The sequence below is a fragment of the Kogia breviceps genome, chromosome 1, assembly GCF_026419965.1.
Source record: "Kogia breviceps isolate mKogBre1 chromosome 1, mKogBre1 haplotype 1, whole genome shotgun sequence".
NCBI lineage: Eukaryota > Metazoa > Chordata > Mammalia > Artiodactyla > Physeteridae > Kogia > Kogia breviceps.
In genome coordinates, this window is record NC_081310.1 from 86,003,467 (window position 1) to 86,030,997 (window position 27,531).

At 51.7% G+C, this 27,531-nt stretch overlaps 3 protein-coding genes across 8 annotated transcripts; 1 reads left to right on the top strand and 2 right to left on the bottom strand.

Moving 5' to 3' along the window:
- Position 1: 1 nt before the first annotated feature.
- SCAMP3 (secretory carrier membrane protein 3) lies at positions 2 to 4,479 on the bottom strand. The gene is made up of 9 exons (XM_059064575.2): positions 4,184 to 4,479; positions 3,773 to 3,850; positions 2,986 to 3,108; positions 2,779 to 2,899; positions 2,204 to 2,332; positions 1,600 to 1,759; positions 1,390 to 1,491; positions 747 to 864; positions 2 to 467 (listed from the first exon to the last, which is right to left on the bottom strand). Exons 1-9 carry the CDS (start codon positions 4,247 to 4,249, stop codon positions 321 to 323), a joined length of 1,044 nt encoding a protein of 347 aa, XP_058920558.1. The 5' UTR covers positions 4,250 to 4,479; the 3' UTR covers positions 2 to 320.
- A 441-nt stretch (positions 4,480 to 4,920) lies between these two features.
- Positions 4,921 to 14,261, bottom strand: CLK2 (CDC like kinase 2). Of its 5 annotated transcripts, none has more exons than XM_059064525.2 (13): positions 13,971 to 14,261; positions 12,209 to 12,378; positions 11,229 to 11,457; positions 10,447 to 10,534; positions 10,027 to 10,093; positions 9,735 to 9,851; positions 8,750 to 8,916; positions 7,469 to 7,563; positions 6,696 to 6,825; positions 6,509 to 6,591; positions 6,269 to 6,348; positions 5,990 to 6,080; positions 4,921 to 5,453 (listed from the first exon to the last, which is right to left on the bottom strand). In XM_059064525.2, the coding sequence occupies exons 2-13, from the start codon at positions 12,376 to 12,378 to the stop codon at positions 5,268 to 5,270; spliced, it is 1,503 nt and encodes a 500-aa protein (XP_058920508.1). In that variant the 5' UTR covers positions 13,971 to 14,261; the 3' UTR covers positions 4,921 to 5,267. The 5 variants fall into 5 exon arrangements, with proteins under 5 accessions (XP_058920508.1, XP_058920523.1, XP_058920530.1 ...); XM_059064540.2 differs by having other exon boundaries at positions 10,447 to 10,531; positions 13,971 to 14,253; XM_059064547.2 differs by having other exon boundaries at positions 11,229 to 11,454; positions 13,971 to 14,153.
- Positions 14,262 to 14,769: 508 nt separating this feature from the next.
- On the top strand, positions 14,770 to 27,304 carry HCN3 (hyperpolarization activated cyclic nucleotide gated potassium channel 3). Of its 2 annotated transcripts, XM_067037632.1 has the most exons (9): positions 14,770 to 16,516; positions 17,289 to 17,366; positions 20,322 to 20,751; positions 21,699 to 21,860; positions 22,276 to 22,494; positions 22,888 to 23,034; positions 23,448 to 23,688; positions 24,568 to 24,732; positions 25,216 to 27,304. In XM_067037632.1, the coding sequence occupies exons 1-9, from the start codon at positions 16,461 to 16,463 to the stop codon at positions 25,920 to 25,922; spliced, it is 2,205 nt and encodes a 734-aa protein (XP_066893733.1). In that variant the 5' UTR covers positions 14,770 to 16,460; the 3' UTR covers positions 25,923 to 27,304. The 2 variants fall into 2 exon arrangements, with proteins under 2 accessions (XP_066893733.1, XP_058912744.2); XM_059056761.2 differs by having other exon boundaries at positions 14,770 to 17,366.
- The last annotated feature ends 227 nt before the right edge of the window (positions 27,305 to 27,531 follow it).

Here is a 27,531-nt window from a genome sequence, read left to right on the forward strand (position 1 = left end):
ATTTGTGTTCCAGTTCCACTTTCTTTTTATTTAAATAACCGAAGCAACAGCCTTGGCACAGCAGAAGGAAGCTGGGTTGGGGTGTGTAGATGTGGCAGCAGTGTGGCGTGATTGGGGGAAGGGGAGTGGGAGGGAAGCAGTGACTGGGTCACACTGGGCTCCCCACACCCTTAAGTCAGGTTCAGCAGCCATGGCTGTGGGACTGGGGGCACTATAGTGAAGACATCAAGTAGTGACGTCTCATTAAGTCCCAGAGACCTCAGGGATGGGGGCTAGGTCACCTCCCCTAAGTGGCAGGGCCAGGGCATCCCAGTTAGGGTTCAGGGTGCCCGGAAGGCATTTTCGGCAGCCCCAGCGGCTGCACTGGCAGCTGCGGTTCGCACCGCAGGGTTGGAGAAGACACCAGCTGCAAATTCTTGCTGGGCTTTCTGAAAGCTGGCACCTGTGCGGCGATACAAGGAGTGGATCTGCAAGTAGAGGCATAGACTTTACAGCACGTTCTGGCCACTGTTACCCAACTCCAATCTAACGCTATCACCACCACTCACCAGCCTGCAGGCTCTAGCTTTTCCCTCGTGGCTCCCTACCAACCCACACCCACATATACCCCACAACACCCGCCTCCCAGGTCCATTAGCTGAGAACCCATCAGTCAGCCTGGCCCTCCCCAGTTGCTCCTGAATGTTCCACCCATGCCCCTAGGGACACATGATCTCAATCTCCTGGCCCCACCTACAGCCCCTCACCCGCTTTAGCATCACAATTCCCAGCACGGCAATGCCAGTGAAGAACAGGGCAACCAGCAGCATGAGCACAGCTACAGCTGGGTTGGCCTTCAGCACCACCAGAGCAGAGATCCAGCCACTGTAAGGAGGAGAAAGTATGTGGAAGTGAAGAGGGGCTGCTCACAGCTGGGTCTCTGTCCCCCCAGCTTCTCTGCTGCTTATGTCTTCCCACCAGGGGCCGTTTTCCTGTCAGTCTGGCAGCTTTCCATGCACCGCAATCCCAAACTACACCTACTCTCTTCACAGTTTAATCCCAGCTTCTGAACGATCAGCTCCCAGCTCTCCAAGCTCTTCCAGACATCCTCACTCCAAACAGACCTTTCTGTTGAGGATTCTTCCTCTTCTCCAACCATGGTTACACATGTCTCCTCCAGGAAGCCTCTTCAGATTGACCACAGCCATCTTTCTCTTAATCTATGTCTGTTGAGAGTTGTGTCTGGGCTCTCTATCATGGAGGACATCTTGTCTCTCTGGTTAAATTAGCACCTCCCAAGGATAAAAACCACATTTCCTTTTTCTGAACAACTCCTATGCCAGTACCCAAGGCTGACTTGGTCTACAGGAGTGGGAGGAAGGGGTGAAGGTAGATGGCAGCCTCACAGACCTGAACCCCCAATCTGGGATGCCAATGGCCTGGAGGACAAACAGAACATCCTGGACGAAGAAAATGAAGAAGAAAACGAAGAAATTGAATGAACTGTCACTCCTGCAAAGAGAAAGAAAGGGAAGTGTAGGCAAAGAATTAGGGTTGGAGAAGCAGAATGGGACCCATCCAAGTCCCCTCCCTGCCACCATCCCCACTCCCCCTTCTTACCGGAAAGCCTTATACATGGGACGGTACCAACAGACGAAGGAGCATGGGGTGAAAAGGAGAATCCAGAGGATAGAGAGCCCAAAGCCTGAGCCATTGCTGGTCTCCACACAGAAGCTGGCCAGGCAGGCAAGAAAATTCAGGAGAAGAGCCAGAGTGCTGCCTAAGGGTTAGAGGAACAGGATGATGGGTCAGTGAAAGCTCCTTTCCCTAGAAGCCCACCCCACAGCTCTCGCCAAATGTGGCAGAGTAAGGAGAGGAAGGCAGCTTCTGCCTTCACAGGATCCTCAGCAGGGGAGCCAGAACTAGCAAATCTCAATCATGTGTGATCCCCTTGGCAAAGACATTTAAAGGATTCAGAATACGTTTATGCATAAGGACCGGGGAAGGGGGAGAGGGCAAGAACATACATTTGCTAGAAGGCTGGAGAATAAATTCTAAATACTATAAAAGGAGTAATCCAGGAAGATTCCTGGAGAAATGAGACTTAAACTCAAATGCTGAGGATAGGTGAAGTGTCTAGTTCTGAGTGAGTGGGCTCCAGGAAAAGAAAGATGTACAAGTTACTACCTGTACTTTTCCTTCAAAAAGGCTTCTCACTACTCACACATCCAGAGGTAGTACATGGTGGATACTGTCTTCTGAAATTCTTGGGGGATCTCCATTGAGATATCCTGGAAAAAGCAGGGCTGAACTGGGCAAAAAGAAGGTAGAGGGGGCCAATTGTTCTGTCGAGCTGTAAGGCACAAAAAGAGCAGGAGGATCTCACAAATGAGACAGAGACCACCAAATCACTCCCCCTTCCTTTCACCTCCAGGTCCTCTCTTCTATTTCCAATTTGAGGGTTCAAAGAAACAAGGGCAAGTGGCAAAAGTTGTATTAATACTGAGTGTTTATTATGACTTACAACTTCTAAGCACTGTGCCCAGCATTTTGTATAGATGACTTTGTTTAACCCTCACAACAATCCTGTCAAACAGGTACAAACATAATTCTCATTTTACAAGTGAGGAAGCTGAGACATTCAAGATTAAATAATTGGCCTAAGAGCTCACCCTTAACAAGACATAGCACCCAAATTCAAACTCAGAAATCTGGCTCCAGTGCCCATGCTCTGAGGTCCTTTTTTGAGACTTCGAACCTGTCAGATGCCCTCCCCAACCCTATCAAGGATCCACTTACTAGCTGTGCCCCCGAGGGCAGCATGCTGGAGTTCTCGCTCCCTCCGGTCCAACTCCTCTGCCTTCCGGTTGAGTTCCTCCTGCTTCTTTAGCAGCTCAGCTGTGGCTGCTGCAGCTGAAGCCTGAGCAGTATGAGCAGAGGGCAATGTGAGTCCTGAACCCCAGGGCTGGCCCCTCTCCTCAACCCCTACCCATACACCCCCTTTACCTGAGTGCTGTAGGAGCCATAGTTCTTGGGTTCTGTGGGACTGAGCTTTCTCGAAGACTGCAAAGGGGGAGCTGAGGGTGGAGCTATCGGAACAGGGGCAGGAGGCTCATAGCTTGGTGGTGGCTGTTGAGTTTGGAAAAAAACCTTAGGGGTCATCTAGTCCTTCACAACACAGGAATCTAGAGTCTACTTGAATACTTTTAGACCTAGAACTCATTACCTAAGGTGGCAGCCCCTCCCCCAGTTGTTAGAAAGCTAGTTCTTGTGTTTGTATCAGAGAACTCTTTTACAACCTGCAGCAGCCCTCATAACCCCTCACATCGAGTTCCTTAGCCAGGACTCAAAGCACTCATCTACCGTATCAACCTCCTTAAACTTTTAAAAACTCTTACCTTTTTCTATTGCAGTGAGAAACAGGTCTAGTCTTCTTCATCCCTTGTTTTCTAACTATATAACTAAACATAGTTTGTTTTCTCCGCAACTCCAACCGGCCCCATCCCTTTTCTTCTTCAAAAAAGGCTCCCCAGACAGGGACTTCATCAGGCCCTGCCAGACTCCAGGTCCTCCCAAGACTGACATTTAGAGCTCAAACCGATGGATCCTTGGCCTTCGTGTCTTTAGACACTAAGGCATGGGATTAGGCATCCCATGGCAGACTGGCCTTTCTCAGGGAGCTAAGATCACGGTGTTTCTTCCTTTGCGTGCAAAAAAGTCCCCTATACTCCAACAAAGTGGGCCTGTTAGCATACCCTACCCTTCCTCGCCCTCCCGTGCTCCCAGATCTCACCTCCCGGGTCTCAAAAGGGTTGTAGACGTCAAGCGTGGCATAGTGCGCGCTGGGTCGGTGCTGGATCACAGCTGGGTCCTGTGGGCAAAGATCTGGGGCTCAGCTGGCACCTGGTGCCTCTGGGGGAACTCACAGGGGACTCTTCTCAATTGCTGTGACTCCAAGGACTGCAGCTTGGGGCCACGCTGTTGTCCCCATATTTGCCCCCAATCCTTCACGCCACAGTGCCAGTACCAGCTCCTTAAGGGGCAGGGCCCGCCCCCCCAGGATGCTCACTGGTTTGGAGTAGTCGTCACTCCCACGTGGCGGCCCTTCCTCGGATCAAATGTCACGAACGGGAATACAAGTTAGCCCGACCCTCCAGACTCGAGAAATCACCCCAGATGCCCCAAAGAGGCCGGCGCAAGTCACCTGAAAGGGGTTGTCAAGCTCGCCGGGCTCGGCGAAGGGGTTTCCACCGTCTCTGCTTTGAGCCATGTTTGCAACTTCGGCTTGGGCCGCCCCCTGCCCTCCACGCCCCTGCCGCGGCAGTGGCGGCGGCCGCGGCTCTCAGAGCTCCCTCCGCTCCTCTCGGTCCGCCCCGCTTTTCTGTGCACGGATTGGCTTTACACGCCGGAAGGGTCACAAGGATGCCCGCAGCAGCAGGAGGGTTGCGCCTGCGTCTCGATCAAAGGCAAAGGAAGTGCCCCACGTGACACCTCTAACTCAGTCTCAGTAGCCAAGTACCGCCCCTTCCCCACGTGACTTCCCTCAATCAACGAACTACACCTCCCAGCAGGCCTCGCGTCAGAATCCCGGTCCCTCTTAGTCTTCCGAGACATACGACCGGGGTCTTCCGACCGGTGGTGGTAGTCTCCCAGGAGCCCAGTTGAGCAAATTTTTTTATCTGGATTTCTGGCTCTATCCTGTTGCCCAGCCTAAGAGCTACAGTAATCGAACCTCCTCCCCAAACCTTATCATTCCAGATAACCCTTCTCACCGTCAAGAAATGTTACCCACCCATCATTCTCCTCCCGAGACAAACTGGACAGGTAAACTGGTAACCTGACTATAGCTAATTTTGGAGGATAAGATGGGACTCCATTCGTTGCCAATCTTCTCATCCCTCCACCCCAGCACCCCCAAACCTCAAACTCCAGGGATGGGGGTCAGATGAAGCACGTCATTTTATTTCACAAAGACTGTACAAAATTCCTTATAAAACATGGGATAGATGCCATCTGGTTACCTCATTCTGCCCCCATCCAACTCAATTGTGAAGGGGCAAGTGAGGGTGGGAAGAGTGTGAGATGGAATAGCATTATGTACAAGGCAGGGGTTGAAGCGATAGGTCCAAGTTCTTTCATATTTACACTATTTCACATATTCACAGGTACATAGGGAGCCAGTAGGAAGGAGGGGGCTCCGGCTCTGTTCTCTTGTATAAAAAAGCACCAGTGTCCTGGACTGGACACCCACTGCTGTTAGAGCGGCAGAGGGGCCCAGGGCCTGATCGTCACCGACTGATATCCCGACTGGAGTCCCACAACTTGGCGTTAGGTGGCTCAGCCCGAAGGCGGGCGAAGAAAGGGTGTTGAAGGGCTTCGCCCAAGGTCAGCCGCTTGGCAGGTTCATACTCTAGCATGCTTTCAATCAGATCGAAGAGCTGGTGGTGTTCCTCTGCCTCTGAGGTTAGATACCGCTGGTGGTGGAGGGCAGGAAAAAGGTGAGGCATGATGCCTTACAAACCCTGCGTTCTTCAAGGCCCTAGACTTCAATCTTGAAGGACCAAGGCTCTGCTTGCTACCATTATGAATGACCACACCGTGACCATTTCTGATGTCACAGCTCACCCTACCTTCCCACTAGCACAATTATTCCTTCATACTCTTTGAAAGTTCTACTTGTATATCCTTGTCAACTTCATGAATCTTCTTTAGCTCCTCAATAAAATGTAACCTCTTCAAAGGTAGTTTTATTCTTTTTTGCCTGACCTAAAGAATCCAGAACATTGCTTTCATCTCTGGTTGGCTCAAGAAAAACATGGCTGTCTAACCTCATTCCCTCCATAAAACCACTCCCTCTTATCTCTCTTCTATCAACAAAAGATGTCTTCTTTCAGTTTTCCTCCCCTTCTTTCCTAACCCTCTGCTTGTGAAATGCATTCCAGGGGCAAAACACCTTAAGAAGGAAGTGACCTCTGGGTGGTGGGCACAATTTATTCCCAGCCCGGCTCACCCGAAGTGGTTTGCAGTTTTCTCGAACGTAGCGCCCAGCTGATGTGTTCTCATCCCAATCCAGGCGACCCCGATAAAAATATTTCTGCTTCCTAGAGGGGAAGGGGGAAGTTGAGGAATCAGGAGGTTCCTCTTGTTGTGGGATGATTCCCTTAGTCCCTCATCTCAAGAGTAGCTGACGGGAGGGCCAGGTGTCAAAGAAAAAAGAAAATGATGTAATAGAGACCAATTTTGTGGAGAGAAAAAGAAAAGGGTTAAGTCCCTCCCACTCGAGGTTCACCTTGTCTTTCGGATCATCCGGGAAGGGATAGGACCCAAGATCCTTTCCATCATGGCTAGATGTTCTCTGTTGTCATGGGTCTGGGAAACAAAGACAGAATTGAGAATGGGACCGAGAGGGGATGCTGAGGTCTAGCTGCCAAGAAGATAAGCAATGTGGAGTGAGCAGGCAGCTCCTCAGCAGACGAGGAAATTAGGTAACAGAATACCTAGTGGTCATATAAAACACCCCACCACTTACTTGGAAGAGGGTGAAGCCAACATAGTATTCGAAGATGATGCAGCCTATACTCCACACATCACAAGGCTGAGACCAGCCCAACTCTGGGTAGGAATGGGAAGGAAAAGGTACTATGAGGCTCATGGGGCCCTATCCTCACCACCACACCCCCTCACATACTTGGACAACCTTGTCCTTCCCCCCTTACCGAGGATGACCTCTGGTGCTCGGTAATGGCGGGTGGAGACAATGGTACTATGGTGTTCATGGTCAAAGGTGGCACTGCCAAAGTCTACCACCCGCACAGCTGTGCTCTTCACACTGCGCTCATCTCGCTTCTAGGAGCAAAGCAGGAAGAACATGAACCTCTGCATCGAGACAGAGAATGAACAGACCGAGCTTCTACCACTATTCTCTAAAGTGCTTCTGAGTCTTAAAAAAACAACTTTGACCTCTGGCCTGCTCCCACACATGCCTTCTGCTTTACAGCCGCCCCCATGGCCAGCAGACTACTTTAGGAGTGGGGGAGGAAGAAGATTTAGGAATAACTGTGGAATAGCATGCAAGTCTCTATGCATCTAAAGAGTATACCCAAGTGACCAGTGTACAGTATTTCTGAAAATACATAGTAGGTAGCAAAGTGAGGAATAGCTTTCTTAGCTGAGATCTCCATGATCTCCAGTTAGTCAGTGGAGCTGAGCTTTCCTTACAGAAAGAAAAGGAAGCCCAAACCAAGAAACTTGCAAGTGTTTTCACTCTACTGGAAAGTTAACTGAGGTTCTTTTTCCAAATTCTCTTCCAATTTAAGTCTTGTATCTCTCCCCTTCCATCTATTCTGGTACTGCAGTTTTACTCAGTCACAGCCAGAGCAGAAAATGTAGGAGAAAGAAGTAAAAGGGAGGACAGAAAGGGCTAAGAGAAAGGCAAAGTGGCATGGTCACCTGTGCCCACTGGCCAAGGGGTGGACCCTGTCCATCTTACCTTCTCTAGGTTGTAGGTGAGTTCGTAGTCCGAATTCACAAACAGAATATTTTCAGGCTTGAGGTCCGTATGTGTCAGCTTGTTATCATGGAGGACTGCAGAGGAGAAGGCCAGGTCAGGGTTGGTCCAGGTGGCCAGAGCTAACTGGTACCAGCTGACCCCAGGTTTGGTCACCTAGCTCAAAGCTGGTGAGAAGGCAGGTCCAGACGCACTAGGCTGCTTTCTGCTCTACATCCAAATGAAATGCCTAGTCTAAGAAGCCCTGTACTTATTTAATTTTTGAATTTTATTTATTTTTTATATAGCATGTTCTTGTTAATTATCTGTTTTATACATATTAGTGTATATAGGTCAATCCCAATCTCCCAATTCATCCCACCACCACCACCCCTGCCACTTTCCCCCCTTGGTGTCCATGTTTGTTGTCTACATCTGTGTCTCCATTTCTGCCCTGCAAACTGGTTCATCTGTACTGTTTTTCTAGGTTGCACATATATGCATCGATACGGTATTTGTTTTTCTCCTTCTGACTTACTTCACTCTGTATTAGTCTCTAGGTCCATCCACGTCAGAAGCCCTATACTTTTTAACATCACATATACGTGTACTTCTCAACCAATGTATAAAGATGGCTTGCTACGTTTTTTTTTTTTTTTGCCACACCACGTGACACGCAGGATCTTAGTTCCCCAACCAGGGCTTGAACCCGCACCCCCTGCAGTGGAAGAATGGAGTCTTAAACCGCTGGACTGCTACGGAAGTCCCTATGGGGTGCATTTTTGCACTGACTTTGATATGTGTCTATCTGACTCCTGTGAATTCAACTCTTTGAAACTGTACTGTTATGAAGACTCAAGAGGAAGTATGTACTACTCCCTGCTCCCGCCTGGTTTGCTGAGAACAGAGAGCATTCTCAGCTCAGACAAATGTAAACCTCTAGCTTGAGGAATCTTTTTGTCTCTTTGTGCCTGCTGCCTGACTTACACTTTCCCAAGGAAGGGGAATAAAGGAAAAAAGAGGTAATTAGGTGCTTTGACTTCAAACACTTTCTCTTCCAGCTCCTGCTAGGTTGAATGTGGAGTAAGAGCAATCAGTGATGGTAAGGACATCAGTAAAAGAGTTTAAGTCAGAAGAGAAAGAGATGTCAACATGATAGTGAGTAAATGAACTGCAGATAATTGAGTTGACTGTTTAGGGGCTTCAGCAGTGTACAACTGAGACAGAAGAGGTCAAATGGAGGGAGGGGCTGCCCCAGAGTCCGCCTCGGCCCGCCCCACTCACACTTGACGGCCTGGCACAGCTGGAAGGCCATGTGGCGCACTTGGTGGATGGGGTAGGGCAGGTAGTTGTTGTCTTTGAGGAAATCGAAGGTGCTAAGGCCCAGAAGCTCAAAGGAGATACACATGTGGCCATGGTAGTCAAACCAGTCAAACATCTGGACACAGAGGCTGGGAAGAGAGATGGGGGAAGGGGGATGTCTGATGAGCTCCCATCTGCCCACCACCCCTCCAACAAAGAGGGACTGCATAGCTGTTTATTCCACCTACTTGTATAAAAACATGCCAGCTATTATCACCAAGAAAATTCAGTTCAGCTAAGCAGTGGCCTTTCTGGCAGACCCAAGGAGAAAAGTACTACCTGCGAAACTTCAAACCATTTTCCTGCAACATTTTAAACAGTTAAAAAAAAAAAAAATTCTATTTGCTGAGGAGCTGCCAAGCGCCAGGCTTCAGTGTGGACCGTAAATTGTCAAACTGCCACTTCTGCATTCTGACCCCAACTCCCACTCCTGAAATTCACTCACCATCAGCCATCATTGGGCCCATGTTTATACCTACTTATGTCTTTGCTTAATATTCTTATTCTACGTTTGGATTATGGAATATGTGTGAACAGAAAAATTACACATAAATGTCTGTGGCTTCATTAGCATAGTTCTAGGTAGTAAAAGCACAACTAATTTTTTGATGAAAATGTTGATTCTCAGTCTCAGGGCCATTTCCAGTGCATATCCCTACTGAGGCCATCTTGGGTCGGAGCCAAACTGCAGAACAATCTAACTGCCCTGAAAACAAGGGGAAAGGATTAGAAAATGTCACAGACCCTCCCTTCCTGCCCTAATGTTCTACTACTCTAAGATGATGAACAAGAGATGGATGGATGAGAAGGTCTGCAACTCCCCTGCCTGTCTAGTCCAGGTCGGGAGGGTTTTCCTGTGTAGAGATGGAGCCTCTCAAACTCCCCACATACTCCTTCACTCACTTACTTCTTGTTGTCAGGGTCCTTCTCATTGATTTTCTCCAGCACATTGATTTCAAGTCGAGCTGCTTCCTTGTACTTTTCCACATTTTTAATGATCTTCAGGGCAACTCGAGCTCCGCCCCTATAGGATGGCAGAAGAGGGTTTTGCTGGAATCTCAAGAACATCTCAGGCTGAACAGGGCTGCCTGGGGATTAAGATATCCTCCCTATAGCTCATTAGCAAAAAAGCCCCAGATAACCCTCACTACCTCTTTATGGCTACCAGGTGTGGAGTACAGAGTGGAGCTGACAGTTACCTGCGATGGTCAACACATTGTACAACTCGGCCGAAGGTCCCCTCTCCCAAGGTGCTTACAATTTCATCTGAAATGAAAAAGAGCAGGGTCGGGGAGAGGGAGGGAGAGAAGGTGGGGAATGAGCTGAGTTCGAAGAAAAAAGGGTACAGCAACCTGGGGTGAGGAGATGAAGGAAGGGGGAACAGATACAGATGGTCACAGGGGAAGAAAACCCCTGCATGATTCCCACCACCTTTAACCCAGGGGCCATGAGAGCTGGGAGTGGACAGCAGAGGTCAATTCTCAACAGCAACTCAAACCACCCAGATAAACAACACCACTGAGAAAAGGCAAAAGAGGCTGTGACTTGGGTTGGCTCGGGACGTTAGGATGGCTATGGGACCATTACAGGCTATAGGATTGTTACGATTTGGCTTGTACATCGCTCTTGTAGCCAGTCCCCGACGTGGTAGATGAGGTGGCCCTCAGCGTCGTCCTCTACACTCTTGGCTCTCCGGCTGCTGTGCTGCTGTCGGGGGGCGGGGGGGGTCGGAGCAAGCCAGGTGTCGGAGCGGGGGCCGGAGGGAGGCGGGGTGGGTGGTGGAGGGGTCACCGGTCACAGGCGCCCAGCCAGGGGGGACAGACGATGATGGGGGACAGTGGAAGGGAACACGTCAGATGCAGTAAGGCGGATCGGGGTGAGAAGAGAGAGCGGCGCATAATCCCAAGTCCCCAAACCCAAAATGGGAACGGGGAGAGGTACGGGCAGAGCAGAGAAGTGGTGTCGTTGCCAATGTCACCCACAACCCCATGCTCTACATGATGCCCTTCCAGGCGGGCACAGGTCTCCCCTTGCCCCCACCCAAGCCCACCTGCTGACGGGGCCATGGAGTCCACGGCTTGGGGGAGAAAGGCAGTTCACAAGCAAGGTCCCCATTAGAAAGTGGAGGCCTTGGGGGGTGGAGGAGCTGCTCCCAACACAATAAGCCCAGCATGCCAGGGAGGGCACTGGGGTTCACAAATGCTCTGTGCCCATCAATCTCCAAAGCAGATTCCAGGGCCCTCCAAGAGTCGGAGAGCTTCCAAGACAGTAGACAGACTCAGTGCCCACCTCAGTGTTCATGCCCCAAATGCTCAGATGAGAACAAGGATACTTCTCACTTACCAGGGTCCCAGAGGGCTGAAGAAGAGTGGGGAGAGGAAGGGCCTGGGCTGACACTCACCGAAGATGAGCGGCTGAATGTCCGGCTGCGCCGCCTCCGCCGTCTGTGCTTCCTACGGCTGCTGCGTTGGCTGCGGTAACTGCTGTTCTCCCGATGATATTCGTAGGAATGCCGGTAGTCTGTGTCATAGTAGGCTTCTCCCCGATCCCGGCTGTAGTCGTTGCGCCTGTAGCTGCCACAGTATCGCCGGTCATACGCCCTCCGGTCAGATGAACGATCGTCATAGCTGCTGTTGGACAACAAACACCCATTAAGTGCATCTGTTCAGGCCACATTCCTTGTCATACTATGCAACAAGGTCCTCCCTCACCGAGGACAAGGAGTATCGCTAGAAAAGTTGCTCTCACACACTCAAGTCTCTCCGTGAGGACCAAGGCCCAGGGCAGTGAGGTAACTAAGTACAGAGGAGGATGTCCACACCTGCAGATCACCAAAACCTCTGAAAACACTGGCAGAACAACTCCCTCTGAGGGCCTCCTCCTCCCCTCCAGTGATGCAATGGAATAAAGAGCCATTTCTTTTTTGAGCTATTCCTGATTGATATCCAGCTTTGCTCCAAACTATCCCTAACCCATCCCTCCACTGAACATGCTGCTAAGTTATTAAAACCATGGAGATCTTTATCTTGTCTATTAGCTCATTAGCTACCTCTAGCCCCTAGTCCTTTGCACTTGCTTTTCCTTTGTCTGGGACACTTCTCTCATCTTCCAGACAAGCTTAGATGTCACGTTCTCTGGGACGTTCTCCCTGAACTACACATCTTGCCCCACTCCAACCAAACCTGTTGGATGCTTCCTCAGTTCCTTACTATATACTTCCTCTATGATAAGACTCTTAACACCACAGTGTAAATGGGTTATTTTGTTATCCATTCTGAGCATCACCTTCCACCAGCTACTTAGCTTGAGACCAATAAATCTTTGTTGAATAAACGAATAAGTGAGTGGGCCAAGTGTGATTTTCTCCTCCTGAAGCCTCACCTCCGGGAACGGACATGGTAGCTGTCTTCCCGTCGGCGCCGCCGTGTCCGGTCACTGCTGCTTGACCAGGAGCGGCTTCTTCGTCTCTTATGCTTTCGGCTCCGATAGTGTTCGTGGTAACTCCCCCGGCTGCCTCTCTCTGAAGAGTGGTACCTTCGAGGATGAGGCATCTGGAAGGGAAGGAAAAGTAGCAATACTGGGGCGAGCTCTGAGTTTTCAGAAGTCCCCTCCAAGGACTGGCTGCTCCAGAGATGCTAAGCTGCTTTCTGCTCTTCAATTTCTACTTTTTTTTTAAACCACTCACAACTTCCTCAGTCTTCCTCTGTGCTTACAATTCCTCCTTAATGGAGTATATATATTCACCTACTAACTCTAGCAAAAACTTTAGGAATCTTCCCCCCCACTCAGCTCATTGCTCTATTCTGATTTTCCTCAAATATGCCTTCATGAAGACACTCAGGTCTGGGCCACAGCTCATTACAGTTGAGACTGTGTAACTGATGAAGACTGCAACAGTTCATCATTGGCTGGCATCTAGGACAGATCTGTGCCATGCTAAGTTCCTCATAACTCAACAAAATAATGCTTTACTATACACTATTATCACAAATGTTTTACAATCATTAAAAGTGTATCTTATCTCCCCAAATAGGCCATCCATGTCCTGAAGGCAGGAATCCAGTTTCCTAGGTTTCTACATATAGTTGTATAAACCAAATATAAGCAAGTTCCAGGGACCTGGGTCTGGCCCCTTGAACTATCTTAATCATTTCTCACATCACTGGCCAAATCCCCCTAGAGTGGTTTTAAGTACATGTGGCTCCAAGCTGCAGTCAGCTTCCCATCCAGCCCCTCCCCTTTTGTGCTTACTAAGTACAGAATAACTGGTTTTTAATTCATATCAGCACCAGTTGGCTAAAAGCTGGCCACCTTCTGGTTATTGGAATTGGAATGGCATGGTGCACAAATCCTTTTTTTCCTTCAAGGAAAGAATCAGAGAGAAATCACTGTCACAATCCAGGAAGATGATAAGAGGGCAGAAAGCAATTAAATAGGCCCAGGGACAGAAGTCTTGTTAGCGGGAGTAGGATTAGGTGTGGAAAAGGCATGACTGCAACATCTGGCTCCCATTCTGAGCTACTTCTCAAATTGAGGAGGGTGGCAATTGATTCATTCCTGGCCTAACAGGGCTTGTAGGAAACCAAGAAGATGCAAGCACAAGATTCTCCCAGGTAATCCAACCTTGCTTAGCACAGCCACACAAATGTCATCTCACCATATACATACTGCCACCAAAGTCCCTCACAGGCTGTCCTTCTCCACATTCCCCCAAGGATCTCCAGCCTGCAACCTTTCTCAACTTGTGCATCTTTTTTTTCTCTTTCTCACTCAGAAAATCCAGAAATAACTCCTAGGGTAACTCTTTCCATATCCTCCAAGTGACACCGTGGTGTCTTCCCCCTCTCAGGCTTTGGCCCAACTTTGATATTCTACTCTTTCTCATCTCTGGAACCACCTCCATCACCCCTTCTCCTACTTTGATCCCTCCCAACTTCCCCACCTGTCTTCCAGAATACATCTAGGGCAGGTCGACCTTCCATCTCATCTTCCTACTCCTCACCTCTGCCACTTCCCAGTTCTCAGCCCTCCCCCTCTCCTAATTTCGCCCCGACCCCTTGCCCCCAATCCAATCTTCTTCCCGCCCACCCCGCGGTCGCCATCTTTCCGCGCGGCCCCGCGGCCCGCCAGCCCGCGCGCTCACCGTTCTGGCGGCGAGGCCCGTGCGCTTGTCCCACAGGAAGTCCGTGATGGCGGCGGCACTGAGGCCGGAGTCCCGGCACCCCCGCGGCGACGAAGTGCGGCTCCACCCCCCCTAACCCGAGACCCTGGGACCTCCCGCCTAGTTCCCGGGCTCCGCTCCAGTCCCGCCCGCCCCGGCTCCGTCCCCGCCCCCAGGATCCGCTTGGCGCCGCTCGCACCGCCCCCGCCCGGGGCCCGATCCCAGCTCGGTCTCCGGCTCTGGCCTCTCCGATCCGCCGCCGCCACCGCGAGCGAGCACGTACGCACGCACGCACGTCCTGCGTCGCTTCCCAGCTACCCCTGGGCTCCGCCCCCAGGACCGCGCACGCCAGCGCGTCCTCGCGTAGCTCGCAGCAGTTCGACCGTGAGAGCGGAGGAGGTGCTAGGACGGAAGTTCATGGGAGCGGGGAGAGAGTCGTATGGGATTACCAGGCTCGCACCCCCCGTCCCCCTTCAGGCCCTCGTGTCCTTCCGTATCCTTCCTCGATCTTTTACCTATTTCATGAGACTGCTGTGGCTTGTTTTGTTAGGTTTGGAGGTTGAAAAGTAGGGGTTGTTGTTTACGGAATGTCGCCGCTCCGCAAACCTTTTGAGACTTGGTGGTGAGGTGTGAGTCTCAAGCATAGCCTGTGAAAGTTCAGTTCTTAAAACAGTTCAGCAACCTTAACCACAGCAAAGAAGGGCTCCCATCTTTCCTCCTGAGCAAAAGCTACGCACGTTTCGGGGTGGGTGGGGGAGCGGGGTATGGCCTTGGAGGAAAGGTTTGAGAAATGGAGGGGTGGAGAATCAGGTGCCAAAGAAAGGGAAATTTTTTGAGAACTTTATGTTACGTACTTACCCATGATATATGAGAAGTGTAAATTTACTGAATTAAAAAAAAGAGGAAGGTGAAGGAGACCTTGAGACAAACTGGGCAGAGTTAGAGACTCTATAGAAGGAATTGAGAAATAATAAGGGAAATGAAAAAAATAACCTGAGGATAACTATATTCAAGTAAAATATCTGAGGGGAGCCAGGATGGTGTAATCAAATGGAGCTTACATCAATTGGACAGAAATGGTTTAGGAAAAGTTTCCTAAAATAGAAGAGGAAGAATAATTAAGGGGTGAAGAGGGCAGTGTAGTTCACCTGCTCTTACATGAACACTTCCCTTATTCATTCAACAAGCATTTACTAAGTGTTCACTATGTGTCCAGCATGTGGCAGGCGTAAGGCTTTTGTTCTTCACAGATTCACAGTCTAACGCAGGGGTCCCCAACCCTCGGGGCCATGGACCTGTACTGTCAGTGTCCCGTTAGAAACCAGGCCACACATCAGGAGGTGAGCGGCAGGCGGGCGAGCAAGCAAAGCTTCATCTGCCACTCTCCATCGCTCTACTGCCTGAACCATCCCCCCCATCGCTCGCATTACCACCTGAACCATCCCCGACCCCACCCCCCATCCGTGGAAAAATTGTCTTCCAAGACACCAGTCCCAGGTGCCAAAAAGGTTGGGGACCAATGGTCTAATGGAAGAGAAAGACCTGTAAACAAATATTGGCAGCTGTGTGACAAAGAGCTGTTATAAACAGCAGTGCCCTGGTCACTGTAAGAAAGCTGTGGACTAGACCCTAGCTTGGGAAAGTAGAGTTATAAATGTGTTTCTATTTAGGTTTCCTAGAGGAGATGACATCTGAACCAACTGTTGGAAAGTAAATTGGAGGAGAAGGATAGCAGGCAGAGAATATATTTGCAAAGGCCTGGAGACAAAGCAGAACAAAACATTTAAACAGAATTGGACTCCTGGCTTTCAAGAGAGGGACTATCACAATAAAGGTTGTTGAAACTAGGTCCAAATTTTGCAGGGCCTTGTATGTCATTCTAAGGAATTTAACTGTAATCCTATAGAAGATGGGGAAGTTTGAAGGACATTAAGCAAGTGATATAGCTACATTTGGATTTAGGAAGGTAACTCTGGCAGACTGTGGAAAAATAATTGGCCTGAGAGAGTTCAGAGACCCATTTAGAGGCGTCTGAAATAATCTAGGTGAAAAAATTCTGAGGGCTTGAAATAAGGCAGTGACAATAAGAAGTGGAGATGAGGGGAAGAATTTGAGATATTTAATAAGAACTTTCAGGGAATTCCCTAGTGATCCAGTGGTTAGGACTCTACACTTTCACTGCCGAGGGCCCAGGGTTCGATCCCTGGTCGGGGACCTAACATCCCGCAAGCCGCGCAGCACAGCCAAAAAAACCCCCCAAAATAGCCCTTTACATCACATAGCACTGTAATTTACCTGTCTCATCTGCGGGCATAGAGGAGCACTGGCTTTATGGATAGGACTTTGTGTTCATCCTTGTATCCTCAGCGTCCACTCAGTAACTGGCAGAATTGCTTTTGGTGAGGGCTGGCAGATGAGTTCGGAAATGAAATACGAGGGGGAGCAGTATGGAGGAGGTCAGAAGAAAGGAGTATGCCTAGGAGAGTGCTGAGAGAAAAAAGTGAAACGCAGGAAGTCCATAAGCGAGAGTAAGAAGAATCTTAAAAGCTATTCCCCATCTCTTCCACTGGTTCCCAATTCTTCGCCTTCCCGAGCCTCACGAGCTACAACCAGCATCCGGTTTACCCTCCACTCGCAGGCGGCTCTGCCTCCCTGGCACTCGGCGGATAAAACCCCTTCAGCTCTAGACCATGCCCTCTCCGTGGCACTGGTTGCGTTTCCACTCCTTCTCTTCCTATACTTGGAGGACCGCCCCCATTGGCTAAGCCACGCCCACCGGGGGGTGTCCCTCGGGTTACCCGTTACATTGGTCCCGCCCCCTCCCGGGATGGCTCTCGGTCCGCCCCGCCTCCGCCCGCCCTGCCCAGCCTTCGCTCGGCTTTCGCCAGGGGGCGCATCGCAACCCGCCCGCAGCCCGCGGGAGTCTGTCGCACACACCCCCTCCTCTCCGCGCGCCGGCGGTTCCCAGCCGACTACGCCTCCGTTCCGAGTCAGCTGGGCTGCGCCCGCTCCGACTCCGGGAGGGGTCGGGGGTCCCGAATGGCCGCGGCAGGGTCTAGGAGGCCAAACGTGTAAGCTAACGCGCGTCATGGAGGCGGAGCAGCGGCCGACGACTAGGGCCAGCGATGGGGCGACCCCTGGGCTGGAGAGGGCGCCTCCTGCTGCCCCGGCGTCTACAACCACGGCCTCGGATCCGATCCCTGGGTCCAGGCCCGGGACCGGGCCCGAGCCCAAGAGGAGGCAGCTCGGGACGCTGCTCCAGCCCACGGTCAACAAGTTCTCCCTTCGCGTGTTCGGCAGCCACAAAGCAGTGGAAATCGAGCAGGAGCGGGTCAAGTCAGCGGGGGCCTGGATCATCCACCCCTACAGCGACTTCCGGTACTGGGGGTCCGGCAGGGAGGGCGGGGGACACAGATCCCACCCTCACGGGCCGCGACAGGGGGGCCGGGCCCGCCCCACCCTCCACGGACACTTCATTTCCGGCCCAGGGGTCCCCTGTTGGGCCGACAGAGTCACTTCCCCCAACCTAGCCCGGGAATTCTTGGGTGAAGGATCCCCAGCCGGAGGTCCTTGGTGACTTTTCATGCTGGGGGCGCTGGAAGGGACAAGCGGACAACAGAGACCTGGATTTCCCATTTCAGGAACCCGGTACCCTACCTGCACCACAGGGAATACTGGAATTAGGGACTGCTCTCTCCTCCTGTCCTGCTTGCTGGGGATCTGGGGAATTTTGTCATGTTCCGAGGCTCGGGGTCAGCCTGAGGGAGAAACCAAGCCCCGCTATTTCCCACTGTCCCCATTCCCACCCCCAGCACCCGCCTAGTTCAGCAGGGAAGGCGACCAGAAGAAATAGGGACGCTGCGGAAGGGGAAGAAGGAGTGTCCAGACAGTAGTTCTGATCGCTGTCCCTGGTGCTGAAGGCGGCGTTCGGCAGGGTAGGGCCTGGACGCAGAGCGATTTGAGACAGCAACACAGGGGCAAGGCCACCCCCCATGTGACCACCACCCAGGTGACTACCAGACCGAAGGAACGAAGAGTGGGGGTGGGGCCATTCCATAGTCCCCATCAGGCTGTACCTCTACATCAAGGTCGCTAGGGGAAGAGAGCAACCCTGTCCTTGGGGGAAATGAAGGACAGCTTCTGGATGTGGCAAGGATGTGTACAAAGCACCTAACCTGGGGAGCTAAATGAGCAGAAAGGATGAGGTGTGAATCAGGAGCCTGGAAACACAATTGGAGACCTAGACATCATCTTAATCCACAGACATACACACTCCCTAAATGTTCCTCTTTCTCTTATTTTTCCTTTCATTCCCCTCCTTTTTACTGCCTCATTCTCACCCTACCAGTGCACCTTTTCTAGTCTCCTGTGGATCTCCCTCCCCTCCCCCATTTCACCCTCAGATGTATCCCCAGAAGCCATGTATTCCCCTTATTATTGTGCTTCTTTTCTGTACTCTCTCCTGCATCACACGCCAGGCTTGTGACTGCCTGTGAGTCAGGCTGTGAAGATGCTCTATGGCCAGGCAAGCCCTCTTTCCCTCTCCTCTCCCAGCTTACAGTACAGGATTTCTCCAGTGGCCAGGAAGGAGAAGAGGGGATCCAGGATTTGTTGTTGATTGAAATCACACAGTCTGAAGGGCTTCCTGGAGGCCTGGACTTGGGGACCACCAAACTTCTTTCTGGGGCTGAAAGGGTTGATTTTTGCAGTCAGAGTCAGAAGGGACTGGGTCCCGGGTTGATACTGCATCTAGGTGTGTCCTGGAATTGAAACCACCATAGCTACTTGGGACCCTGAGATTGTCCAATGAAGTTCTTTGAATGAAGGCTTCATCTCACTCCCTCCTGACCTCTTCTTTTCACAGCTTCCACCACAGCAGTATGGCTCTCCCCTGCCCATGCCCTTGCCTCGGCTCAGCCAGAGTCCCATTGGGCACAGGGAGGTTAGGGGAGGAAAGGAGTGCAGAGCTTCAAGCCTTGCTGTCTCAGGACCTGCTATGGAGCTTCTCTGTATATGCAGCCCTGTCTGAGGTGCTGTGGAGGAGGGAGGGGCATACCTGAAAAGCTAGTTCAGTTGGGAGGCAGGACAGATCATCCCCACCCTGGGACACAGATGAGCACATCCCAGCAGAGAAACAGGAACTATGGGCCCAACTGTGCTGGGGAGGAGGGATGGGGTGGGGAAGGCTGGGGAAGGCTAGGGAAGGCATGAAGTCCTAGACTAGGAATGGACAGAGAGCTAGAGATGGGAAAAGCAGCAACCTCTTCAGAAATCTGGGGATAAAGGGTGGGTGAGTCATAATACCAACTAGTGCTTGTACAGCACAGTCACATCCGTTGTCTCAGTGCATATTTTTTCAACAACCCTGTGAGATCAGCACAGGGTATTTATCTTCTTTTAACTTAAAAATATTTAATAATAGTGACATAGATCATATACATATAGTAAGGATATTACATATATATTACTATATAAAGAATATATATATGCACATTAGGGGTATATTTAGTAGGGATATATATATAGTGAATATATAAGGTAGATATATATATAGTATAGTACATAGCAGGATATATGTATGTATACACACACACACACACACACACATATATGAAAGAATAATTGTAAAGCAAACTCACATGTAACAACTATCTAGGTCAAGAGAAACTACATTGCTGATATCCCAGAAGGCTCCCTAGTGCTCTCACATTCCTTTCCCAAACCCACTATTCTAACTTTTGGTAATCATTTTCTTACTTTTCTTTATAGTTTTACCACTTTTCTGTGAATCCCTAAATGACGCAGTTTAGTTTGGCCGATTTTTGAATTTTGTATGTGTGGAATCATACAGTGTGTATCCTTTTGTTTCTCAACATTAAATTTGTGAGATTCATTCGTACTGTGGAGTGTAGCTGCAGTTGAGTGATTTCACAGTTGTATAATATTCCAGGGTATGAGTGTATCATAGTGTATTTATCTATTGTGTTTATCTTATCTACATTTTTCTACTTATGGACATTTGGATTATTTCCAGATTTAATGCTGTTATCTCCGTATATATCTCCTGGAGCACGTTTTTCCCTTGAATGTGTGTATACCTAGGAATAGAATTGCTGGGTTGCAGGGGATGCAAATGTTTAACTTTACTAGATAATTCCAAACTTTTTCCAAATGGTGGTCCCAATTTACACTCCCACTAGCTGTGAATGGTCATTCTGTTGTTCTGTATCCTTGCCCACTTTTGTCTGAGAGACTATCTACCCTTAGTCTAGTGGCTGACCATCATCGTGAAATATCGCTGTGGTCTTACTTCCCATCCCATCCCTACCTTAGGTTTTACTGGGACCTGATCATGCTCCTGCTGATGGTGGGGAACCTCATTGTGCTACCTGTGGGCATCACCTTCTTCAAGGAGGAGAACTCCCCACCTTGGATCGTCTTCAATGTCCTCTCTGACACTTTCTTCCTGATGGATCTGGTGCTCAACTTCCGCACGGGCATCGTGGTAGAGGAGGGTGCTGAGATCCTGCTGGCACCGCGGGCCATCCGCACACGCTACCTGCGCACCTGGTTCCTGGTTGACCTTATCTCCTCTATTCCTGTGGATTACATTTTCCTGGTGGTGGAGCTGGAGCCACGACTGGACACCGAGGTCTACAAAACAGCTCGGGCCCTGCGCATCGTGCGTTTCACCAAGATCCTCAGCCTGCTGCGGCTGCTCCGCCTTTCCCGCCTCATCCGCTACATACACCAGTGGGAGGAGGTGGGGTGGGGAGGTGGGCAGGGGGCTCGCAGACTACTCCAGACAGCGATATGGGTGGGGCTCCTGGTGACTTTATTGGGTGGGGCAGATGGGTGGGGCTTCCAAGGGAGGGCTGTCTCCAAAGTTGGTAGAGGAGAAGCAGGGACAGAATGAGTGTTCAGGGGATGGGTCCCCAAGGTGAGAAGGTGGTGGTACAGGAGGGTGGAGCACAACTGCTGGACAAACACTTGAGGGTTAGTTGGACTCTGGGAGGAAGGTGTAGGAGAGGAGTTAAGAATTGCAGAGTGTGGGAGAGGCTTGAGTTTCAGCTTCAAGACAGCAGCAGAGTTTAGTGGTTCAGAGTGTGGGCTCTGCAATCTCATTGCTTGTGGTCAGATCCCAGTTTTACTGTTTACTGTATGAGACTTGGTTTCCCCTTCTATAAAATGAAAATGTTAAATATACTTACATATGATAAGGTTGTAAGGATTAAAGGAGTTAATACCTGTAAAGCACCTAGAACAGTGCCTGGCACATAGTAAGTTCTCAGTAAATTACCTATTATTATTTTTATTATTGGAGGGGAAGAGGACTTCTGGCATTAATCATTATATATGCCCTGGGGACATTACACTGTGAAATGCCCTCTCTCCTCTTTCCCAGGCTACACTTGGGCAACTTGTGCAGCAGACCTTTTTGAGTCTCTGCTGTGACACATGCTGTGTGACTTGGGGCACGTGATTTGCATCGATTTTCCTTTTTATAAGATGAGAGTAGTAATACAGCCTCCTTTGTATTAGCTATATACGCTGTAAAGCTCTACATGAGTGAATAATAGCCAGAGTTTTAACATTCATGAGGGCCAGGGCTAGAGAGAAATTCAAAGAGAGTATTTGCAAGGCCAGGAATGGAGAAGTACTGGCAGAGAGGGGTTCCTGTCCACAGCAGCCCCTCCTCGGACTCCTCAGATCTTTCACATGACCTATGACCTGGCCAGTGCTGTGGTTCGCATCTTCAACCTCATCGGAATGATGCTGCTGCTATGTCACTGGGATGGCTGTCTGCAGTTCCTGGTCCCCATGCTGCAGGACTTCCCTCCCGACTGCTGGGTCTCCATCAACCATATGGTGGTGAGAACTCCCCACAGCTCAGCCCCTCCTGGGCCTTCCAAGGGCTCTTCTCCCTGAGCAGGAGGCTTGAACAAAGGGGGCAGGAGGTGGGAGATGATGGAGAGATGGCCAAGAGAGAAGACAGGAGTGAGGAGGTGGGGAGGTGAGAGGAGAGTGGAAAGAGGCCCAGAAGAAGTGTTTGTGTGTTGGAGGGAGCAGGCAGGGAAGGAAACCTAGGCAGAAACTGCAGCCCCCATGCTGTAAAAGAGGCCCCTTCTGTCTCAGGCCCCCCAGAACCAAACCTAAGTTCCTCCCCTGGCAGGCAGTTCTAAAGTAGAAGGGGGCAGACAGAAGGACTGAAAGAGAAGAGGGGGCAGGAGGAGAATGAGGCTCTGAGGGGTCTATGCCCAGCTCTGCAATACACTCTGCCCCCCAGAACTACTCGTGGGGCCGCCAGTATTCCCACGCCCTGTTCAAGGCCATGAGCCACATGCTCTGCATTGGATATGGGCAGCAGGCACCTGTAGGCATGCCCGACGTCTGGCTCACCATGCTCAGCATGATCGTGGGCGCCACGTGCTACGCCATGTTCATCGGCCACGCCACCGCCCTCATCCAGTCCCTGGACTCTTCTCGGCGTCAGTACCAGGAGAAGGTCAGCAGGGCAGGAAAAGGCAGGGGAGGGGTGCTGGAGGCTGGGTAGCTCAACTTGGAGCCCATTCTGACGCATGCCCTTGTTGGATCTCTGTGTCCTGCCTTGCCCCATGTCCATTTGTGCCATGTGTGTACCTCTTCCTTGTTTGGACCAATGCACCTGTCCTTGGACACCCCCCCTGCCCTGCCCATGTCTGGCTTTTCTTGTGATTGTGCTCTGTGTCCTCCCTGTATCCACCACCATTATCTGTATACCCTTCTGCCTCCACGTTTCAACCCTCTGGGTTTGGCCCACGTCTGTGACCTTCCTTCACACACCGCTCCCCACACACTGTTCTGGCTCCACATCTGTCTCTGTGTTTTCTTGCCTGCTGGCCATCGGCTGGCTCTCCAGTACAAGCAGGTGGAGCAGTATATGTCCTTCCACAAGCTGCCAGCTGACACACGGCAGCGCATCCATGAGTACTATGAGCACCGCTACCAGGGCAAGATGTTTGATGAGGAAAGCATCCTAGGAGAGCTGAGCGAACCGCTTCGGGAGGTGGGACTGGGCGGGGCCCTGGAGGGAGGCTCTTCAAGGACCTGGGCTTCTGGGATGCCATCTGGGGTGGGGGCTATTGGTCAGCGGGTGCACCTACAGGTAGTGGGGCCTACAGAGGGCCCCATGGGAGGTCAGGCCTTTGGAGGACTTTTAGGGGCTAGGGTCTTTCTTGAAGCTCATAGGGGTGAAATATACTGGCTGCAGGGATCTCTATTTGTGGGGGATGATCCTGTGAAGGCTCATGGGAGAGCCCTGAAGGCAGGAGCTTAGAGATGGTCCCAGGCCCACTGAAGCATACCCGTCCTTTGGCAGATCATGACCCCAGGGGTGGGGCTTCTGGAGACAGATGAGCTCGATGGGAGCACCTCGGGGCAGGGGGCACAGCCTGCCTGACAGGCCCCTCCCCTGCCCAGGAGATCATTAACTTCACCTGCCGGGGCCTTGTGGCCCACATGCCGCTGTTCGCCCACGCCGACCCCAGCTTCGTCACGGCCGTGCTCACCAAGCTACGCTTTGAGGTCTTCCAGCCGGGGGACCTCGTGGTGCGTGAGGGCTCCGTGGGCAGGAAGATGTACTTCATCCAGCATGGGCTGCTCAGTGTGCTGGCACGTGGCGCCCGGGACACCCGCCTCACTGATGGATCATACTTTGGGGGTCAGCAGGCCTCAGGGAGGGTCGGGGGGTCTGGAGCAGAGGGCAACTGCTCCCCTGGCTCAGGGTCTTCACCTGGCTATGCTGCAGGATCATAGAGTTCCAGCTCCTCCCCAGGCCTATTCAATCAGAATCTCTGGGTCTGGGGTCTGGAGTTCTGTATTTTTAAAAGCTTCTTAAGAGATTCCAATGTATAGCCAGGTTGAAAACTACTGGGCCAGTGAGCCTTTTAGAACCCTTAAGCAGTGAAATCCAAGGATCTCATGAGGTTTCCATGAGGGAAAGATAGGAATAAAGCAGTGCTGTCCCAGGGGCTTGACCTTTGTGGCTCCCTTGTGGAATGCCATGGTGGTATGAATCAGGGACCCAGCCTGTGGCAGTGGGGGCAGTTCTGCCAGCTGCTACCCAAAGTGATGTGAGGCTCATATATTCTCTCAGTCCCCAAATCACCCACCACCTTCCAACCTCCCCATTGTGTTACCCTTTGCCCTTTGGCACTGCTTTTCTCCTTCTGGGTTGCCCTTGGTGTTCCTTCAAAGGGGTGGGAGGGGAGGGCACACAGAGGGCACTGCCGCAGGCCTATCCCTTGGGCTAAAGCAGTGGAGGTGGGTTGGGAATTAAAGTGGAGTGGAATAACTAGGAGTCTGGGGGCCAGCAAGAGCTGCCTGGTTATCAGCTTTAATTTGGACAGAATGAGGACAGTGATTATGCAGGTCTGGAGAGTGACCATGCTTGGAGCATTTAGGGACCCTGGGTGGGTGGGTAATCGTTAGTTTCTCCCACCTGGGGAGGAGCCTGAGGAATCTGGGTCAGCTGCTGCAGGCCCAGTGAGAGGGAGTTCTGTGGACAGTGGTTTTGAAGGCCTCCTCCCAACTTCACCAGAAATCTGTCTGCTGACTCGGGGCCGACGCACAGCCAGTGTGCGTGCTGACACCTACTGCCGCCTCTACTCGCTCAGCGTGGACCATTTCAACGCCGTGCTCGAGGAGTTCCCCATGATGCGCCGGGCCTTCGAGACAGTGGCCATGGATCGGCTGCGCCGCATTGGTGAGGCCTGTCCACCCTGTCTGCTCTGGGTCCAGGCTGTGCCCTCACCCCTTGTCCATAGCAAGGAGTCCCCAGTGTCCCAGGCCCCAGGCTCCGGCGCCTCAGCATCATACCCCAGCCCAACCTAGTCCCAGCAAATGCCCCCATAGGGCTTCCAACATTGTGGGTCACTGTCCTTACCACTCAGCATCTCCTACCCGTGGAGATATCACCCCAAGTTCCCATGCCTTGACTCCTCCTCCCTTGAGTACCAGTCCCTGACCCTCACCATCTCTGATATACTCATCCCCTGACCCTCTTCCTCCAACTCCCATCTCCCAATCTCCACCCCCAACTCCATCTCCATACTCTTGACCCCTATCCCCTACCTTCACCCCACCACCATCCCTTGCCTACATCTTGTTACCCTCATACTTTTGATATCCAACATTCATCTTGGATTCCTTTCCTATCCTTAACTCCTTCCCCTGGGGCAATTTCTAGGCAAGAAGAATTCCATACTGCAGCGGAAGCGCTCTGAGCCAAGTCCAGGCAGCAGCGGGGGCATCATGGAGCAGCACTTGGTGCAGCATGACAGGGATATGGCTCGGGGTGTTCGGGGCCTGGCCCCAGGCACAGGAGCTCGGCTCAGCGGAAAGCCGGTGCTGTGGGAGCCACTAGTGCACGCACCCCTGCAAGCAGCCGCAGTGACCTCCAACGTGGCCATTGCCCTGACGCACCAGCGGGGCCCTCTCCCCCTCTCCCCTGACTCTCCAGTCACCCTCCTTGCTCGCTCTGCTCGAAGATCAGCAGGAGCAGGCTCCCCAGCCTCCCCACTTGTCCCTGTCCGAGCCGGCCCTCTGCTGGCCCGGGGGCCTTGGGCATCCACCTCCCGCCTACCGGCCCCACCTGCCCGAACCCTCCATGCCAGCCTATCCCGGGCTGGACGCTCCCAGGTGTCTCTGCTGGGGCCTCCCCCAGGAGGAGGTGGACGGCGACTAGGACCTCGGGGCCGCCCACTCTCAGCCTCCCAGCCCTCTCTGCCTCAGCGGGCAGCAGGTGATGGCTCTCCTGGGCGTAAGGGCTCAGGAAGTGAACGCCTGCCCCCCTCAGGGCTACTGGCTAAGCCTCCAGGGACAGCCCAGCCCCCCAGGCCATCAGTGCCTGAGCCTGCCACTCCCCGGGGCCCCCAACTGTCTTCCAACATGTGAAACCTTTGGGTAAGCTCTCGGGTGCAGTAGCATGTGCCAGAGGGCAGATGCCTCTTGGGGGACACCAAGGGGACCCGAAACACTGCCCTATGGGAGTATCTCCCCTTAGTACCAAGAAGATGGTCTCTGTTCTCAGCTCAGGCACTCTGCAACCTGACCTCCTCCTAATCCATTCACCCATTCATCAAAGATACTTAGCACCTACCATGTTCAAGGCACTGTACCAGATGCTGTATGTCTCCACTGCCAAGTAGAATTGACTCCAAGCCCCCTGATGAGGGTATTCCCCTAGCCATGGTCCTGCCAGGTGCAGGCCTAGGCCCATGATCCCATCTTACGAAGCACAAGTACTTGCCACCACCGTCACTGCCAAGTAACTAGATGTCTCTGTTTTCCTGCCCATGACCTTGCAGGTTCTGCCTGGCATGGTTATCTTCCTGTCCGCTAGCATAGCTGGGCACTGCCAATTACCCGTCCCCCCGCTGCTGTCAACAAATATCTTGGGTCCCTGGTGTGGGCATCCAGCTTTACTGCCATGCGTGGACCCTCCCTGTCTATACCCGCTGAGTGGGAACACACATCTCCTGACAAGTTCCTTGCACTCTGTCTCTGTGGTAGAACTGCCTTTTTGTAAACTGGGAGCCACCTCCTCCCTATGCCCCTGTCTCAGTGATGACCCCCTTGAAGCTAAGGGATTGTTGGCACTCCCTTATTTAGTGTGCCAGCGTAGATTCCCCCCAGGTTGGGGGCAAGTGAATCCTTAGATGGAATTTTTTCTTTCCTTGCTCCCTTCCTTATTTATTTACTCTTATTTATTCAATCATTTAATAATTGTATTTATTCACTCATTTGCTAATTTTATTTATTATCAATTCATTTTATTTACCCATTCATTTATCCATCCCTCCCGTCCCCTCCTGGTAGGGAGACAGGAATGGGCAGAACCCCTCCATGCCCGCTCTTGTGGTCCTTGCCCAACTCCCATCAGTGGCAATACTTGAGACCTCTCCCTAACTAGGTAGGAGGAGGAAGGCGACCTGAGAGGGAGAGGAGGACTGTTCTTATTTTTAGTTTTTTTTTTTTTTCCTTTCTACTGAGTTTGCCGCTGGTGCAGGAGTAAGGGGAGGGCCTGAGGTATCCAAGCCTGGGCAAGGGCAGGCTAGCCAGTACCTCTGCCTTCTCAGGGACAAGAGAAGCCCCCTACCCCACCCCTGTGTCCCCACACCTACTCTACAGCATCAAAGAATGAGGGGCCAGGACCCTAAATCTCCTTTTCTCCTGGGTGGGCAGTTCTGGGGTTCTGGGTGTGTGGGAGAGATTTTATATTGCTTCCAAACACCTGGGTTTAAAAAGAAAATAGAGACACTTGTTTTGGCTCCTGGCTTGTGTGTGGGAACAAAGTGGGCATTCTGGGGTACAGGAGGAGGTAGCAGGACACCTGACCCAGCAAGGCATGAGGTGGGTATGAGAGCAGCCAGAGAGCGGCCTGCAAGCCTAGAGGTGGTAGAGACAGTGAATGAGCCCGCCTGGCTCTCGGAGCTCCCTGGCTTCCATCTACCCTAGCTTCCCCAAAAGGGTGGTGTTTTGATATCACTGACAGTGACAATGA

Coding starts and splice junctions, on each gene's coding strand:
- HCN3 (XM_059056761.2), top strand. CDS start 16,816: ATGGCTCTCGGTCCGCCCCGCCTCCGCCCGCCCTGCCCAGCCTTCGCT. Junction 23,035..23,447: donor TGAGCGAACCGCTTCGGGAG/GTGGGACTGGGC, acceptor TCCCCTGCCCAG/GAGATCATTAACTTCACCTG. Junction 24,733..25,215: donor GGATCGGCTGCGCCGCATTG/GTGAGGCCTGTC, acceptor GGCAATTTCTAG/GCAAGAAGAATTCCATACTG.
- CLK2 (XM_059064525.2), bottom strand. CDS start 12,378: ATGCCTCATCCTCGAAGGTACCACTCTTCAGAGAGAGGCAGCCGGGGG. Junction 6,349..6,508: donor TTGGCTTCACCCTCTTCCAA/GTAAGTGGTGGG, acceptor TTTGTTTCCCAG/ACCCATGACAACAGAGAACA. Junction 6,081..6,268: donor CGGATGATCCGAAAGACAAG/GTGAACCTCGAG, acceptor CTTCCCCTCTAG/GAAGCAGAAATATTTTTATC.
- SCAMP3 (XM_059064575.2), bottom strand. CDS start 4,249: ATGGCTCAAAGCAGAGACGGTGGAAACCCCTTCGCCGAGCCCGGCGAG. Junction 3,109..3,772: donor ACCCTTTTGAGACCCGGGAG/GTGAGATCTGGG, acceptor CAAACTCAACAG/CCACCACCAAGCTATGAGCC. Junction 2,333..2,778: donor TGCCCTCGGGGGCACAGCTA/GTAAGTGGATCC, acceptor TGTGCCTTACAG/CTCGACAGAACAATTGGCCC.